The sequence below is a fragment of the Amia ocellicauda genome, chromosome 15 (genome assembly GCF_036373705.1).
Source record: "Amia ocellicauda isolate fAmiCal2 chromosome 15, fAmiCal2.hap1, whole genome shotgun sequence".
NCBI classification, from domain to species: Eukaryota; Metazoa; Chordata; class Actinopteri; order Amiiformes; family Amiidae; genus Amia; species Amia ocellicauda.
The window spans coordinates 22,434,866-22,454,770 of record NC_089864.1 but is presented as its reverse complement, the minus strand read 5'-3'; the positions used below and the strand labels follow the sequence as shown (position 1 = coordinate 22,454,770).

Sequence of the window (19,905 nt, the reverse complement as noted above, 5' to 3'; positions counted from 1 at the left end):
CCTGCTGTGATCGAACTGTAGGAGTGTACATTGTGTTGGTCAATTGGATTTCTTATTGGGATTTTACAGTGAATGAGATGGCAGCAAAATGAGGATAGATTCTTCATTTTGGAAAGAATAAAAATATGTTCCAATCTTGTAAGGAGACATAATAATAACACCAATAATCATTTTTTTTATCATCTGTTGCCTCTAAAGCACTAAACCATTGGAATGCTGTCAAAATACAATTACAAAATTACAAAAAACATACTTTTATTATTTATAAAATATTTATTTAAATACCAAATAATTTTGAACAACATCGAAACAATGATTTTAAATGAAGATGAACGATTGCATCTGGATAATTTTCTTAGAAAGATGAAAAAGGAGGCTAGCTATAATTAAATGTCTGTTATATCTTACTGTCAAATATTATATGTGATTTACTGATATGTATTATAAACAGTTAAAATAACACCGTATGAAATACATTTTAAGAATGTATTGCACAGCATTGTATTTCTCAAAATGTTTGTAATTGTGGCATAAAAATGGCATTCACTGTGGATAAAAGAGAGATAGAAATGTCAATATCCCATTGCAGTGATATACATTTTACTTGCAGCAAACAATTTATCTATGAGACACAGAGGTGACATTAAATTTAAGATTAAAAAGCTTAAGCAATGAATCTTAAGATTAGTTGATTAGGTTTGGATATACTTTACCCATGGAGCCGATGTGACCCTTAATTTTCAGAGAGAGAGAGAGAGAGAGAGAGAGAGAGAGAGAGAGAGAGAGAGAGAGAGAGAGAGAGAGAGAGAGAGACAGATAGACAGACAGACAGACAGACCGAGAGACAGAGACACAGACAGAGAGACAGAGTTGTATTAGCTCCCTTCTAAGACTGATGACACCCAGACTCATTGCATAGTGTTATAGCCAACTGAATTATACTGCTTCAAACATCACACACCATCATTAACAGCTGAGCTGAAGAAAGCAATGCAGCAAACACATTGCATGTAATCCTACTATCAATAAGGACATAGAGTGATTGTTTTCATGTAATGTATTTTTATTTAAAAAGCTGGACCATAGACCTTTAATAGTGATATTAAATTGGGGTTCATAGTGGGGTAAGACGGCAATGGACATGGTACTTGGATAAGACTACTCTTGACTGAAATGGAACTAGCGACTGTGCCCTGATCAGTCACCTATACCAAACCACTGTCTGTAGCCACAGTCTACTCTGCTCAGCCATAGTCCACTCCCATGTCAGAGCCATTGCTTCACCTACCTGGCCATCTTATAACTAATATAACATGGTGTGTCCATGTGTTGTGACCTTTTCTGTGTCTTTAGTGAGTTAGTGGATACCGGATGTCTGCTTAGTTTGCCAATCTGACAGGGTTTTTTTGCTCTCTGCGTTTCTTTACTCCAGATAAATATCAGCAATTGTTTTTAAAACTTTAAAAATCACAATTACATTTACACACAATTACACAAAATACTTTTGTTTCCCCTTTAAGTACTTTGTATTATTGCTCAATAGATTAACATATTTGAACTAAGTAATCTACACATCAGCTACTGCTTAGGTATGAGATACCAGCTAATAAAGAGTCAGAATTGTGGGCCATGTTTTATTTGATGTGTTTAAAAGGTAAACCGAACAAATTGCTATCTTGCTTTCTCAGCTCAATGTTATTGTATTCCAGAAAGGTGTTATGACAAAAGGGTGTGTTGAATCAAATCAAGAGTGAACAGTCACTTTTCAACTGTGGCATCTTTTTGAGGATACACAGACACATTTTCAACAGTATAACATTTTTCCTCCTTTAAAATTGTGTTTAGTTTATGATATATATATATATATATATATATATATATATATATATATATATATATATATATATATATTAGTAAATTTGAGGAATTCTATCCCTGACAATTTATCCTTTTCTTTATCCCGAAATAATATGCAACCCACCAGATCAAGATTTCTTTGATTCAGTGATTCAGTCTTCTGATTTGAACCTGACAGAGATGTTTTGTATACGTGAGTCTGCCTTTGTTATACCTGCAACAAATGTAGAGAAGTCACAAACAAGGTTGCAAGACTAAATCCTCTGTGTCAGTTCTAGGACATGCTTGGTATGAATTATATATTTTTTAAAATAACTTGAAACATGAGACAACATCGCAGACAGATAAAATATCAATCAGCATTTCAGTGGAAAATATAGATATTTCAGTTATTAAGGAACTAACATTCACAGAAGCATAAATGGACCCATATCGTACAAAAGTGAAGCATTTTAGCAAAGCTGTGTACATATTTGAATGAATTCTTCTGAAAAACAAGCTTAAAAATAACCTGAAAAGTACATTAAAAAAAACAGTTTCCAGTCTTATTTTTCTAGTTGTCAGTCTTCATCCCAGCACAGTGAAAAAGCATCTGAGATGTTATAAACACCTTGAGATTGCTTAGTTCAGGAGAGCAGGCTTCCTCACAGACTTTCCCTGAAGGAGCTGGAAGTGATAATTACTGATTTATCATCGCACATCCCCCAACAATTGTGGCACTCTCCTGTCTTCTCCTGTCAACCCTGCTGTCTCTCAATAACATTACAGTGTTTCATCATTTAATTGTATGGTTTAATGGTCTTATGAGTTCCTCCTTGAAATTAAATTGACAATGGAAAAGTTCATCCAGAAAACCAAACAAGGATCCCAAAAGCACATTTTATGTCCCTTGGCATTAATTGAAGCAGTGGAAAAGTCGACAGTGCACTCTTAGAAATTGCTACAGTTTTTTCTACATAATCCACAATGATCAAGACCTATCCCTTTTAAGATAAGACAACATCATAAGAAATCAGTGATGTGATCCTGTGCAATCTTACATCTATTAAGGATAAGTTTTGGGGTATTTAATAAGAGAGAACTAACATACTAAATTTGGTTTAAGATTTTAAGAAGGAATTTCATATCTTCACAAACTCTATTTAACTCGCTTCCTTGTTTTTGTCTTTCTATAGCCAATCAACAGTGCCCCATCCCAGTCTGTCCAGCCTGTCCCACTGCCCAAACCAGTCCAGTCCATTCAACATGTCCCCCACACGCCTGCCCTGCCCAGCTGCCCAGGGCGGGGGAAGATGGCCAAATTCCTCAACCCAGAGGAAATGACTTCCAGGGATTACTACTTTGACTCCTATGCTCACTTTGGCATTCACGAGGTAGGCTTTGATTGGCTTCGTTGCAGTTGACACACATTAAAGCTCAACTTCACAGAAGAAATATTCAATTTCTTTACCAGTGTTACGATTATGTAATCTGCTGTAATGTTTGTTTTCTGTATTCCCTGTTGGAGCTCTGATTTTAATGATTCATCAATAGTTCCCCACTGAGATACTGTGGCTCTCAAGACTTGCTTTGTCTCTGACAACCAGAGAGGAAGTGAACAACTGCCCTGAAACTCCTGTCACTTGTCTTTCTCTGGGGTTTTCATTGATGATTACGTATTCGTGAAATACTGTTCAGTTGACGTTTCTTGGCTGTTCCAAATGGCATGCATCACTTGATACTTGATATTTGATGCAGCTTCAAATTCCAACCTCAATAAACTCTTTATTCACAAATGGCCAATAAGCACCTCAAAACTGAATACCATTACCAAAACTGATGAGCATTAGCTACAAAAACAAATCTACAATCAGTATAATCAGAGTCACAGAAGTAGATAATTGTCCTCAGTGCAGAAGACAATATTCCCCAAATGAAAGGAAATCACTTATCTCAACAACGCCTTTCATATCCAGTCTTAATCGTTGCCTGATGCCCATACTGACTAAGGTCTTTCCTGGAAATTCAAGTTTGCATATTTATAATAAAGAAGTACACCTGTGGCTGTGTTCTCTTTTTATGTCGCTTGATATTTCCCAGGAGACATTTGGAGCCATTTCCGAAATAGCATATAAAAACGGAGAGCAGTTCGGGTAGTGTAATTTATAACGAGGCATTACAAATCTACTGTATCACTGTATAATACACAATGGACCCAAGGGATTCAAAATGAAACCATTTGCCTTGGCATGGAGTTATCTTTCTTGCTGTTATCCAAACTCGCTGTGAATTTACCCAAAACAGATTCTTCTACAACTCACACCCACACAGGCGGATGTTAAAATATTTAACACAGTATGCTTGTGATAATTCCGCAAAGAGCAAACTAATTGCTACTTGCCATGTATTACTTGCCTTCTTCACAATCTGATAAATCACTGATGTTAAATTAAAATCAGTGTGACACACAACCTTACTTCTTTATGTTTATTGAGCCTGCTCTGAAGCAAGCCAAATCCAAATCCAAATCTTCACTTCATTTGAATACAACCTCGGTCTTTCATCTCAAAATAACTTCATGATAGGATCATTAAAAATGTGCCTGATCCCAACATCCTTTATTTTTGGCAGGCAATGTAATTATGTTCTTGACCTTCTCAATCTGAACACAGAAACAATGTTTGCAGTTTGCTGTGCCATTCAGTTTAAGTGTTATTGAATTTACATAGGCAGAAAAGCAGACATACAAAGGGATAGTAAGACGTAGAAGATATTTTAAGAAAGAAGTGCTGTAATATAAAACCATTTTGGGCACTGCGTATGTAGGTCAAGTTCATTTCTACATAGTTTCTCTGCCTGAGAGAGAGAGAGAGAAAACTGAATGAATTAAAAGACAAATGTAAAATCGTATTCACAGCAGGATAAGACTGAAGACCTTTAAGAAAGATGATGATGAGATTAAGGGCTACGTTAAACAGTGTCTCCAAGTACAATTTTTCTCTCTTCTGTGGAGTTGTTAAGACTTTCCATGAAAGTCTGTCTGAAACCCTTCTGAGTGTTAAAAAAGCAAAGCCCTTACCAAATGGAAAAACACTTCAATATTTATGTTTGCATGTCAATTATTATACCCAGTCTGTCTTTTCCAGAATACCATATACTGCCTGAAAATGTTGATTAATTCATAAATATCAGGGGTGGGAGTTGAAAATTGTTATTAAAATACACCAGCATCACAAAAATCTGAATTAATTGGCCTCTAATCATTCACAGCAGTAAAGAACAAATAATATTTATTTTGTATTAGCAGTACTAAAATTATATAAAAGGCCCAATAGTTAAATCGTGCATATGAACAATTAATCCATACATAGATTATGTTAGGGGGTTATAGTCAATATTTTGAAGCTGACTTAGGTAACCATTTGAAATTTAGAAACTTTGCATGTACCTGTGTTCAGTTGAGTAATATACAAGATATAATTGATTACGTTCCTTGTGTTTGTAAAATGATGTTATTGCATGCTGACCATGGGTCATTTTCATGAACCCATTACCTTGTGCAAAGTGCAAAACACCTGTTTTGCCTGTGGAGAAAAAAAAAACACACAGAAGTAGGGGATTGTCACACAAAACTTTCAGATTAGGTTAACAAATGTAATTGAAATGCTTATTTTGTATTTGTCCCACTGGGTGTTTGTTGTTCATCTTGTAAACCAAGAGGTGGTGAATTAAACATGACATTAAAGAGTTATGCAAATGAGTCTATGTTGTACCCATGGGTCGTCCCTGTACTCCTGCATCTCAGCCTTACTATACTCAGTGTACACTGCAGCTCGCCTACAGGCACAATGCTCTAGTATTAAGTGACAAACAATTGAATGCTCTTTGCAGGAGATGTTAAAGGATGAAGTCCGGACGCTTACGTACAGGAACTCCATGTACCACAACAAACACGTGTTTAAGGACAAGATTGTGCTGGATGTGGGCAGCGGCACTGGGATTCTCTCCATGTTTGCTGCCAAGGCAGGAGCCAAGCATGTTTATGGGGTAAGTTCCCTCATAGCACTAGCTACACGTACAACAGGTACTGCCGTGCGTAAAAGGGGAAATACTTGGTTTTGTCTGAATGCCAGTTACATTGACATCTTGGTAATACTTTACAATAGGTCTCACAAATTACCGTTTATTAACATAGCAGGTACTCAGTAACTACATGCTAGTTACACATTAATTTGTTAACATAAGAACATAAGATAGTATACAAACGAGAGGAGGCCATCCGACCCATCATGCTCGTTTGGTGTCCATTAATAACTAAGTGATCCAAGGATCCTATCCAATCTGATTTAAAATGTTCCCAAATTGTTGCTTCTAACACATCACTGGGGAGTTTATTCCAGATTGTGACGACTCTCTGTGTGAAGAAGTGTCTCCTGTTTTCTGTCTTGAATGCCTTGAAGCCCAATTTCCATTTGTGTCCCCGGGTGCGTGTTCAACACATATTTCTGTCCCATCTGCCTGCCTTTACTGCTAATGTATTTATTTTGTAATTATATTCATTTTTTAATTGGTGCACAGTTATGGAATGATGATGAAACTACCCTCATAATTGTCTTCAGATGCTGCTTTTGAGACAGGTCATTCATAAAGGAACATTGGGAGTTAATGTACAAAATCTGAGTCAATTTTTAGCAACCTAAACATGAAACACACATCCCATTACTTCTGCATGAATTCAGTTATATTATGGAGATCCGACTTTGGGTGACATCAACAGTCCAGTCTGAACATTACTGCTCTCAATTCTACACTTTTGACAATATAAACTAGTATTCTGTTTGTTTAATGTGTAAAAATGATTAACACATCCCCCCTCCAATATTGACAGCATCTCCCCCAGTTCAGAAACGAAACCTAAGCCCCTGACGGGTGTGGCACACTTTTTACACATTAAGTACGTGTTAACAAATGCTTAATTACACTGTTCTTATGAGTAACTAGCATGTAGTTACTGAGTACCTACTATGTTAATAAACTGTAATTTGTGAGACCTATTGTAAAGTGTGACCGACATCTTTAATGAAGATTAGTTTTCTCTACAAGAAAGTCTTCATGGTCCTCTTGGGAATGTTTCTGAACACTGTCCCTATCATGAGTAATTCACAGGTTCCCAATTCACAATGCATGGTGTGGTTCTCAAAACACTGACTGTGAATTTAAGCCTAGGTAACTTTCAGTCCAGCAGAGAGGAGACCATCAATCAGTTACCATCAATTTGGGGTCTTAAAACATTTTCAGATGTATAGCAACAGCTCGCTTAAAGAAAATAAACTGCAGTTTTTGGTAAATGCAAACACACAGAAGACAAATCAAATATGAAATTACTCACACAACGCCCACTTTCCTTTTTAAAATCGGCAAAATAAGACTTTAGTCGCGATTTTAAAGCCTGACAGTGGATCATTAAGTGACCTGAGTGAGATTTTACGAATTACTTTGCAACAGGCAAGACACTCTTTACCCTAAACGCTATGCACTTAAAGATGTCATCCAGAAAACAGAAAAAAGACGAAGCTGTTGTCTGCCTTGCGATTCCCACTTTTCACCAGTACTTTCTGACAGGCTTCTGACTCATAATGTGTTAATATACAGCAGTTCCACTCCAAGAGGCAAGTGGTTAACATTTCTCACCCACTCTGTCAGCAATCAAGGGCTGCAGCTAGTCTGAGAGCAGAAATAATTAGAACTCCAAGTCAGTGTTTGAGGCAAACTCAGGGAAGATCCTTCTTTAAAGTCCCATTATGACCAGTTGTGTTTCGTTTGTGTGTTTTTCTTAGTACATCACTTGTTCAGCAAAGCACACATCACTTACAGGCAAATGCAAGTCTCCCGCTACCTGAATTTGCGGAGAAGGCAGTGTTTTGTTACTCTCCGGGGTGTCTGAACATAGTCATTTTGCATTTTGCACCACTATTTCAGTCTCCTGCTACTAGGTCCTGTATGTCTTGCATATTTAAACCGAGGAATTATTCGCTGAGAAGCATTGAAGTCATCCCTCAAGCTCTGTGAGAAGACTTCTGTAACAAAGAGAAACGACAACAGAACACAGCCTGTTTGTCTAATACAGCTTAATCGTGCTTGTTTATTGATCTATTACAGCATATTCATACATTCTACTACTCAGGAAAGTTGCTTTGTAAACTTAATCCATAGTGCGTTTGCTTTTCTAGCATGTGTATATGTGTGTGTGTGCTGTTTTTAACACATAATTATCATTCCTCCAATCCTAATTGCATAAATCACATTACACAAGATCAGATTAATGCATCTATTTCATATTAAATGTTATCTCTGTGAGTTCAAGTGAAAAAAGCATCTTGTGGGCTCCATTCCAACTCTCCAAATTAAAACTGGAGATGACAGGAACTACTTTATCCCTCAGTGAAGCAGCACAGTCATAATTTAAATGATTTTGTTAGAGAATATGGACCATTGAGGTTAGCAATAATTTAGATTGTTCTAATGGGAGCGTCTAACAAATGCAACAGATATGTGATAAATAAAGCCTTGTAATAGGGAAGGGGGGGTAGCTGAACAACTTTCATTCTCGAATCACAATATGCTTATCAGAGCACTCCAGTGAAACTGATTAAACAAACAAGATAGGTATAACATAGCTATAAACAAATAGGGGTAGTTATAGCCATGTTATAATTTATACATTTAAAGGCGAATTACAAAACGTGAATTAAATGGATCAAGTGAAGTTATATACTCTGTGAGAAAGTAAATGAAGATAGAGAGGAAGGAAACTACAAAGAATACCATAGTTTGTTATTTGACTACATTTGATTATTTCCCTCCTCACTAATGAGAAAAAAAATAAAAAAATAAATGGCTTTCAGCGATGGCCTGGCGTCCTGTCCTGGGTGTATTCCTGCCTTGCGCCCTATGCCTGCCGGGATCGGCTCTGGCTTCCCCCGCGACCCTCACCAGGATAAGCGGTTTCGACAATGGATGGATGGATGGATGGAATAAATGGCACTGTGAGTCATTAGACTTCACAACACTTACTCTGAAATAAAGCAACCAAAATGTGCTTTTTGTCTCTGTGTGAGATAATGTTCATTATAAAGAGCCATCTGGTGAACTAATTATAGCAGTTATCAGTGTTCACAATTGTAGCATTTATGTATATGTGTGTATGTATATATATATATATATATATATATATATATATATATACACATATATAAATAAAGAAACACAAGCAGAAGAGTATGATCCAAAAATATTAAAAATGTGTTCAGTGGAAGGTCTGCCTGTCACTTTGAGAAACATATGGCCTTTTTCAGCTCCTGCTAAATAAGGAAGGTGCAGTGACTGCATGACTGAACTCCTTAAGGTGAAATAGAGGTTCCATATTCAGGACCTCTGGTTTAAAAATAGACATACTGCTGGGCCCAGCGGACACTGATGGAGGCTTTGTATTTATTCAGCGGCACCAGGGACTTATCCCGAGTGTGCCAGTGGTTTATGAGACCCACACTGTGTGGAGCCGGAAGGATTTTCAACCTAAATTCAGAGAAACACGGCTGCAATGGAAAGTTTAATTTGCCCTGTTTTTCATGCACTCCTCTGGAAGAATCCGAGCTTTGCTGTTCATCCCTATCGCACCTGACTTGGGAATCCTGGCTGTGTTCATTTCTTTGTCACCTCGTTAACTCATTTGTATAAAATGCTGCACTGCAGAAGCCTTATAGAAACTATTTTGGATTCTTGAAATAGTGAAAATGTATAAAACGACGTCAAAAAAACAAACAAACCAATAAAACACAAGATCAACTACAACTGTCTAAACACTTTTTAACTGACACCATCATGAGTGCAGAATTGATACATCGTTTAAAGTGTAAAGCTGGTTGTCCCAGAACAAAAAGTTTCTCTGAATTTTGGAAAGTATAATTACGCAGAATGCAATATGTGATGAAAATGCCTGTTGAATGGATAAAGAGTAATGCATACTGTAATGCCCGAGTTAGTAATAATCTTGTGATATTCTGTACAACAGGTGGGTCATTTCCTCTATATTATTAGGGAATTAATAACCTCCCTGTTTTTGTGAGTTATTAAAATTTTTTGTGAGTTCTGAAGACTAAATTCTGAAACGCAACAAGCAGCATGAACCCCCAGTGGGAAAACACCTGTGTGTAGGAATTCTCCTAATAAACCCTTTGTGCTTGAGACAACTTTCTTCAAAAGTAGTACAAATTAGTTAATCAGTGGCAGCAATCATCACAGCCGGACACCCACTGATGCTTGGCATGAGGCCTGGACCGCATCGATCAACAGAGCTACATTTCTGATCTATTCCTCCTTCTTTTCTACAATCGTGGCTTTCAAAGACAGCCGGTTGGAAATGAATGTGGCTGCCCTTTTCTGACAGCTGATGGATTACTGTATGAATTCCAATTAATAGCTTACATATTATAAGTGGACATGTGACAGAGCCACTCGTCCTTGAAAAAGTAAGGACTTTACTTAGAGGCATTTACATACAATTGCATGCCAGGAATTCAAAAGTTAAAGTGGTCCAAGCTGTGGTGCAGGTTCCTGTGAAGAGTATATTATGATTTTGTAAGTCCCCCGCATTCAGACATTGTGAAGGGTTTTGAAGTTGTCAAAGACCTTTACACCACAGAACAAACAAGTGAATGATTTGAAATTTCATGCTTGTGTTACCATTGCCCAAAACATATGAAACGTTCATGACATATTGACTAGAATCATGTTATTACTCTTTATATTAGTGATACTCCTAATCTCGGAAGAACTCAGATTTGCAGATTGCATAGACAACTTCAAATCTGCAAGGGCTAAACACCCAGAGACAAATAGTAGTAGATTATTTCAAGAATAAGTTAATTAATTATAAAAGTCTTATGTATATATTTTAATGTTTAATTTGTTGGGCACTTTATAGATCTTTGTTGTTGTTAGTAACTGTCTTGTGAGAACTGATATACAGCAATATTGGCAAAAAAATGATTAAAACACTAAATAGTGCTGATATATTCAGAATGGTTTCATTAATACCAGAATGTAAAGCACTAGAGACTTTGTCAACAGCTAACATCACAATCCTTTGTTGTGGCAACAAGGCTAAAAGCAATCTTGCATTTTTTCTCCTAAGTCATTCAATTCCTCCCTCCTAGTCTGAAGCCTCAAACTTTAAAGAGTACTTCTTATTACCATGGTATGCAGAGAGGTCCAAGCAATCCTTCAAGCAGATCAAAATCAATAAGCAAAGCCAAGTCAAATCATCGATACAGATTTGATTATTCATCAGGGGGATGATTCACACAAACCTGCTTGAGGCAGTAGTGTTCAAAAGGAATGCAAACAGCCATAAACAGGAAAAGTATACATGTATGTGTGTGTGGTGGGGGGGTGGTGGATGGGATCTAAGAGCTGAAATGTTGGATGTTTGCTGAAACAGACTCGGGCAGTGATTAAACCAAAGATATGCAGTGTGGTGAACTGTGAATAAACATGATGGTGTGATTCAGTCCCCTGTCCAACTAGATACATTTCAAAAGGACACACAGTAGTTACTGGGCACAGCAAATACCTTGATCAGGTAAAGTCCTTATGGAAGCAAATTATATCAATGCGATTGCTCCAACCATTTGGAAAACAGAAACGGATATGCCATTGATATGCAGTCATACTGAAAGTTTTTCTTATGCTGACAAAACATATTTTAATAGAGAATTTCATTGGTGGAACCTGTTTTAACTCTATAATACACAGACTAACTGTTTAATTGATCCCAAAGCAACATGTTAAGATGTTGAAAAGACACAGAGGAAAAACATACATTTTGAAAACAGGCAACCTTTACAATGAGGACCTTGAACACTACACAAGGTTTACAATTGTCAATAGGCTTTAAAACAAACAGAAACAATGCATGCAAAACATATGTATATATTACTATGAATGTTTATCCAATTAAGCACATTTTTAAATGGTGAAAATAGTCAAATTAAACTAAAAATCCATCATGACATGTATTTCTCACTCATATAATACATAAATAAATTATACTGTTGAACACAGACCTTTAAAAAGTCTTGTGCAGTCTGTGCTCTTCAGAAATGGCACCCGGATAACAACCTTTTCCCACCATCATATCCTAACAGGATGTTTTTCTGACTGAGTCATTGATTGGGAAGAGAAACTGCATCAAGCCATAAGGAGATAAGCAGGGAAAGGGAGATGTAATTTGCACATTTCTGTTAAAAAAAGGACGAAATGCAAATGTGACATTTCATCTGCCTTCATCTGCCACATTAGAGAAGCTTGAGTATCTACTTTCAGTAGAAAGAAAACAAGATGCTTTAGAGGAAACCACACAAGGTTAATTACTGAAATAAACATGACACTTTGTGTGAAGCACAGAGGCCCGTTCTATATCCACAGCTGTTTTATTGAAGTAGAAATGTTTTAAGATTCTTGCAAGCTTGAAGACACATACTATGTGTGTAGGCCTAAAAGTGGTGCCATTCCTTGTGAAGCAACTCTTTCACTATAGTATGGCAAGCCAAGTTACCATTTAGAGATATCTTCAACTGCATTTCAAGATATCTTTAAATCATTTACAGATATCACTACATTAATTTGAGGTATCTCATTTAACTGTATTTACAGAGTTATTTATTATCTATTTCATTTCAGGATATCTACAAATCATTTCAAGATATCTTTAACATGCTTCCTGTATGTTTGCTGAGATTATCACTTCCTGTTTAATCATTCAGTTACATAGAAATGAATGAACAAGTGAACAGGAAATTATAATCTCAGGCTACATACAGGACATTATTTGCATGTATCTTTAAATGATTTGCAGATGTCTCTAAATGAACAGGAAGTCATTTACAGATGTATTTAAATTATTTACAGATATCTATAAATGAACAGGAAGTCATTTGCAAATATCTGAAAATGATTTGCAGATATCTTGAACTGTAGACTATTGCAGATATATTTAAATGAATTGCAGATATATTATTTTAAAGTACATTTGAAGATATCTTAAATTAATGTAGACATATCTCCAATTCATTTAAAGATATCTTGAAACGCAATTGAAGATTTTGCTTTTGATTGACTCTCGGTATGAAGGTTTCTTTTTTTCTTAATGGGGGAGTGGTCAGGGGTCACACCTATAGTGCAGCTAAAATATAAAACAAAACCTTAAAGTGTTATTAATATAAATCAGTATTGAATTACAGTAAGAGAGACCAGTGGTATTTGAGTTCAGAATTGTCACAGGACTGTCTGAAATATCTGGCTGGGAGGCCTGTTGATGTCTCCCCAAGTCGAGTCTCCATAATATAACTGAATTCATGCAGAAGTAATGGGATGTGTGTTTCATGTTTATGTTGCTAAAAATTTACTCAGATTTTGTACATTAACTCCCAATGTTCCTTTATGAATGACCTGTCTCAAAAGCAGCATCTGAAGACAATTATGAGGGTAGTTTCATCATCATTCCATAACTGTGCACCAATGAAAAAATGAATATAATTACAAAATAAATACATTAGCAGTAAAGGCAGGCAGATGGGACAGAAATATGTGTTGAACACTATCTGATCTGAGTTGAGCTTCATCCTTTCTTCTAACCCTGGTACTTTAATGCAGTAAGACAGCCTGCAGTGTTCAGACTCTGTTGGAGATGCATGTGGGTCCAGACTTCAAATCAGGTACATGATCTGTGAGGGCATATATCTTGTATGCTGAGACATGACTGAAACAGATCACTGCAGTGTCAGCACATGAGGCCATCAGCATGTGGCAGGCTTGCACATTTTTATTGTGTGGATCACTTAGTTATTAATGGACACCAAACGAGCACGATGGGTCGAATGGCCTCCTCTCGTTTGAAAACTTTCTTATGTTCTTATATTCTTATATAACCTGTTGCTCTTGATTGAGATGATTAAGAATGTAACTTGTGATTTTGTTTCAGCTTCTCTTAGAATTTCATGACTTAAAACGCATATGGTAGACATATTTGTCTTTCTTCTTGGGGCCTTGAAGCTAATCATCCCTGTGTCTTTTGTTTCCCTTTGACCTTTGCAGATTGAGTGTTCCAGTATATCAGACTACTCTGAGAAAATAATCAAGGCCAATCATCTAGACAGCGGTAAGAATCCCACCTTTACACTCTATCCCTATTAAGAAGTTATTTGTATCCACAGTGTAATAGCAGGATTGTGTTGACTTGTATCAGTATAAAGGAGAAGAACTTTTAGATTGAATGCTGACCTTATTGTCCCATCGTAGAACCAATGTGCATTTCCGAGCTTCATAAAGCAGACACAGAATGGGTATCTTTAAATCTGTTCTCCAATACGACTTGAATCTGTGAGAGCTGGATGAAAATCAACAATTTCTGTACATAAAATGGGAGCTTTAACAATATATTTGAAAGGTCTTAACAGAATACACTGTCATAAAAACTAGCAAAGCAACGTTACATCATCTAAAACCTCACACCTCACTCACTGACCCTGTGCAATGTTTGGCTTGTATAAAGACCAGTGATAACATTTGTTAGTATGTTATGTCACAGTTAGCTTTTAAAAACAAATATAATATTCCACAAACCAGAGAAGGAATATACAAGGGAAGAGGAATGTAAGGCATGAGTAAGAAAAAAATATTCCTCACCTCCTTGATTCGTCATGTATTAAACCACATTAGCATAAAAATATCAGTGTGAATATTTCAAATCAAAATGAATGAAGCTGTCATTTTACATAACATACACATTTCCAACAAGAGAAGATATCTTAATATACAGTTAAACTGATCTGAGTAAACAGTGTAAATTTCACCACATAATGCAGATGTGTAGTCATGTTCATCTAATTGACTTTGAGAACTTTCAGATCTACATGAAAAATACATTATGTGTGGGCATGACATATCCAACTATATATCTGTACTGGTATTGAACACTGATACAAATAAACATGCACTGAGGGGAAATACCTGGTGAAAAAAGGTGAAAAAGCATCCTGTTCATTTTAGAAGAATGCTAGCTTGTGGAAGTAGAGTTCATACTGTACTACACACATGACTTGACAGTTTACTGCTGGCAAACTCCTCAATGGTCAAATGCTAATAATAAAATCCCCACAGAACAGCGCTTCTGAAGTCCTGCTAAAATGAAAATGCCTACCCTATCAAGAATACCTATCAAACAAAGGAGAAACAGGCAAAAATGAATAGAAAAACAATGGGATTTTTTGTGCTAAAGTAGTTTACACTGATTTGACTGAACTGGTGATCAAGCAATATTGTTTCTTTGGACTCTGCAGTGGCGAGCAACACTTCTTTTCATAAATGGATGTTTTAAATGGGTCTTTGCTGGTTTAATAATAGGCATAAAAATAATTGATTTGATCCCATTCCAATCTGATACTTGTGCTAGACCAAATCAAAGTAATCGTACCAGAGTCTCTACACTTTGCCCAGCATGGTGATAATATTCAGTATATAAGCACGTTATGAGGCTCTGTGGATGTCATTATGTGTGCAGCTCCTCACACTTACAAATATGCCTGTGTGCAGCCGATATGTGCTGCTAGACAGGCCATTTGAAATGGATCATGAGTGTGTTAGATTAGGATTGTTTTACAGTCTTTCAGTTTGGATATTAACATTTATACTGTGTAATTATACTGATTAAACGTGTTTGTGATGGCTTTGTTTGTGTAAATATGAATTACTCATTGAAAAAACCCACAAAGGAAAAATGTAACAAAAAAATCACAAATAAAATAAAATAAACAATGACCATATAGCTACATAGTAGGTTTTAAGCATATTGTACATTATACTGGTATGAGAGTATTAATTATTATTACAAATAACACAACTGCTAGTTTTTACTGTGGGGATGAAAGGATGAAATAAATACATAAACAAATACTTTGCCAAATTGCTGGACCTTATTCCTCACTAATCTCTTATCTTTTATCTGAGCAGTGCTTAATGTTACATGGACCGTATCAAAACAATTAAACTAAGCTATAACAATAATGATAACATATTAAAAAAACTAAAACAAATCATTGGCATGTAGTCAAAGCTACAATGATTATATAGGATTTCATGCTTTCGTTTTCTTGTAGAACTGCAATAAAAACCCTAGCTAGCACAGGGTCATAAACCTGAGGGAAACTTTGGAGACAAAAGTTGAAAGGAAAGCAAACAACAATCATAAGTCTCAGGAGTCACACAGCACTATCAGCGAATGTAAAACAACACATGCATTTTCAATATAACCATTACACACACCTTAATTATACCTCTGGACCTGCAAATGCAATGGTTCTGGCTGCCCGAGGCTCCTATTAACTGGATTTAGCAACCAATCAGGATGTGACAATCCCAAGCACTCAATCAACTCAGTCAATTAGACCATCTATGAGACGCTACGTAATAGACCCAGGACTCGGGGAAGGGATTGATGAGTAGTTAATATAATCATTGCTTTAATATTGTCTTTCCTTGTTGCCCAGATGATTTTTTTTGCGGAGTTATTTATATAGCTTTCCCTGTTGGCATCAGATTAATAAAAATGTGTTTTATTGTAAAATTCAATAAAATGCATAACAACAAATCTACAAACCATTTCTCTGTAGATAAGCACTAGTAAACAACGACCAGGGGACTAAAGATGTGATATCTACAGAAACAGCCAATGCCAGGAAAATTAGGACGCCTTTAATTAAATATCTATTTTAGTTGGAGTGATAACAGGTTAGTTTATAAACTAAATTCCTGTGATTATTTAGGATTATTATTATCATATATGTTGCTATAGAATTATTATACATTTAAACCAGTGGTGTTATGATTAAATTACAGACATCTTTTTGGGATTGACCTTAGGTTTTGACTCTTGAGAAAATAACAAATTCTATTATAAAATAAGTAACAAATTAGCCCAACAACTCCTTTACAAATACAGACTCGTACAGTTGAAAAATGATTAAAAAATACAGTAAAAATACTCAATACTTGCTTTGTATCAGATCATGATTCAGGATTGTGTTATATAACATAACCCAGAAGGAGATACTGGAACATTTGAATTGAACCTGTTTTGCAGTAATAACGATATTTAAGGGTAAAGTGGAGGAAGTGGACCTGCCAGTGGAGAAAGTGGACATAATCATCAGCGAGTGGATGGGTTACTGTCTGTTCTATGAATCCATGCTCAACACGGTTATCTTTGCCAGAGACAAGTGGTTGGTAGGTGATATTCATTTCGAGCTTGCCTGCTTCGGGGATAGAGATGTGCTTTCTAATGGTATTACAGATCAAAAGGTATCCGTAAATGGCCAGTTCAGCTGTAACTGCTGCTGGAGCGAGGTTTGAAAGGCTAGTAAATGGGGTGGGGGGTGGATAAAGGCAATAGTGTGTCTTTGTGAGAGGGACAGCTACTTTAATCCGAGCAGACACGGCTCTGCACTCTCATATCCGAGGGCTGCAAGGTCGGGCTGGGTGATTTAACAGGAAATGACAGGTCAGATATGGGAAAGGTATACTGTAAGCATGCATGAGGGGAGGGTTTCTGTTTTGTTCTGCGTGTGTCCAGTTCAAAATGTGATGTCTTTATCAGGTGAATTGATTACGAGAACCATTTCCCTCCACCATTCATCAACAGAAACCTGGAGGGCTGATGTTCCCGGACCGAGCCGCTTTGTATGTGGTTGCCATCGAAGACAGACAATACAAGGACTTCAAAATTCACTGTAAGGGCCCTGCTTTTGTTGAGTGTTTGTTTGTTGTCCAAATGAAACCCGTGCATTTCCTCATTTGATTGGCCGTACATTTTATTTCCCAAAGTCAAGTCTCTCTGTTTGGATATGCTATGTATCGCAGGGGTCGGTTTGACTGAATGGGCACCACGACTACCAGTATGTATTGTGATGTTTTGGAACACAGTACTCTCAGCATTGATTGAGTTTTAGAGTAAGGGCTTCACCTCTGCCAGCACAATAAAGCACCTTGTCACAAAGCTGGGAATGTAATACAGTGATTTGAGGAGAACAACGTTGAAAGTATTTCACAGCCTGCTCAGAGGACTGACCTCAATCCCACAGAACGCCTTTTGGATGAAGTTGAGTAGCAGATCAGAAAGAGAGCGCAGCCACAGAGGGGAAGGAACAATATTAGTCTGGCCATCGAGGCCAAGGTTGAGCTCGTACCAAGGTTGAGCTTTTTCAATCCATCGAGAACAGCATCTTTTATATTGTAACTGTTTTCTCAATATGTGCAGGAAGGCGGTATATGAAAAAAAAAAAAAACCATGAGGTTCGCTAAATCAACTTATAATGACAAACACATCTGGACACCCCCACGCATACCTCGATTAGTCAGCAAGCAGGCCCTGTGGCAATTTGATCAAGGAAGATATATTACCCTCAACAGGCGCAGATTGTGAAGTTATCAGAGAGCTTTGGTATTCCTAAAAGACGTGAACTGACACTTCTTGATTGGCGTCCTGATCAGACAAGACGTCAGTGGCATTTAAATCAGGAAATTGGGGCCTTCAAGGTCGATGTTGTCGATGTCAATCTTTTGGGAAATCTAGTGATGTAACCTTAACCAATATCACCGGCAAGAATGGGGCTGGAATTGAGAAAAACAAGAGAACAAGCATGTTTATTTATGAACATTTTATATTGTGGAGAATGCTGAAATGGTCAAACTATAGTTTGTGCAAAATTTCTAGTGTTCTTCTGCTGTATTGTTGTTCCACAGATCAGGTGAGTAAAGCCAAAAGCTGCATATAACCGATTGCTCACACTAAATGCTAGACTGGGGTTATAAACTGCTGAAATCACCAAGCCCGAGAATGTGCACTGCTCTTAACCAATGGAGGATTAATAACGCGGGCTTGTGCAGACCACAGTCAATGTGTCCTGATAGTTTTGTCAATGGAGTTCATACTACAATGTGTATCTTGTATTTCCTGGCAGATGCCCTTACCCAGCATGACTTACAGTTGTCACAGATAGATAGTACAATACGTTCAAGAAACCACAATATACCACTTAAACCCTAATAAAGAGGACAATTAAAATACTGAACTAATATTGCATTAATGCCAGAATGTCACAATATCCTCTGTGCAATTAGTAGGGGCCAGTGATGCATGAAAAGTCATTTTTTGCCTGTTGTTACTGTGCCAGTCACAGGCTGGCATAGCAGGACATTTTCAGATAGTTTGTAAGTTAAAGGTTTGTACATTTGCTTTAATTCAACATTTTCAGTCAATCTCCCCAAGTCTTAACAGGGATGGGCTCATGGCTACAAAGGCCGCATTAGTTAAGAGTTTCATTATTTGCATCACTGTAATCATTCTCTACTCAGAGAGTGGCAGCAGATATGCAGACGGCCTTGGCTAAATGTCTCTCTCGCTGGTTAATTAGCTCATAAACATCCCCGGCGTCGCTTCTCCCGCTGAAAGGTAAATCAATTAAATGTGAAGATTTTCTGCCCTTTGCAATTGTGTCTCTGCTGCCACTGCAAGGTGAAACCGTTTCTAATATGATAAAAAGAAAGCCTATTGTTAGAGAGGGGGGAAAAAAGGCAATGTTATTAGAATCCACCAGAGATGTGATCCATGCATTTCCTTTACAGGATTTGTTTTTCATCTAAAGTCAATAGATACCTGTTCTGGGAACCTTTGTTGTTTTATACATTTCCCCAAATTTGTATTGTTTTCACCTGAATGATCTCTTATCTCTTTATTATTGAACTGAAATGAATCTCCTGGCTGTGGAGCATAAGAAACATCGCCAAGTGCCAAAATTAACAGAACTGTAGATATACTAGTTTTTAAAATGTTCCTTTTCTTGTAATATTAAGAGGGAGGAAAACGCTGTGCCAAAATCCAGCATATATGCAAGACTGAACTACTATATTGGGATCTGTTTCCCACAGTCAAACAGATGGCACAACAATTCAAGAGCT

General features: G+C 36.9%; 1 protein-coding gene across 1 annotated transcript in view; it reads left to right on the top strand.

Moving 5' to 3' along the window:
- The window catches only part of LOC136771796 (protein arginine N-methyltransferase 8), a 37,380-nt gene that overhangs the window by 5,194 nt on the left and 12,281 nt on the right, over positions 1-19,905 (top strand). The window contains exons 2-6 of the mRNA XM_066724321.1: positions 3,033-3,230; positions 5,728-5,883; positions 13,990-14,053; positions 17,033-17,175; positions 17,591-17,678. Coding sequence (XP_066580418.1) covers positions 3,033-3,230; positions 5,728-5,883; positions 13,990-14,053; positions 17,033-17,175; positions 17,591-17,678 — 649 coding nt within the window. The remainder of the gene's footprint in view (positions 1-3,032; positions 3,231-5,727; positions 5,884-13,989; positions 14,054-17,032; positions 17,176-17,590; positions 17,679-19,905) is intronic.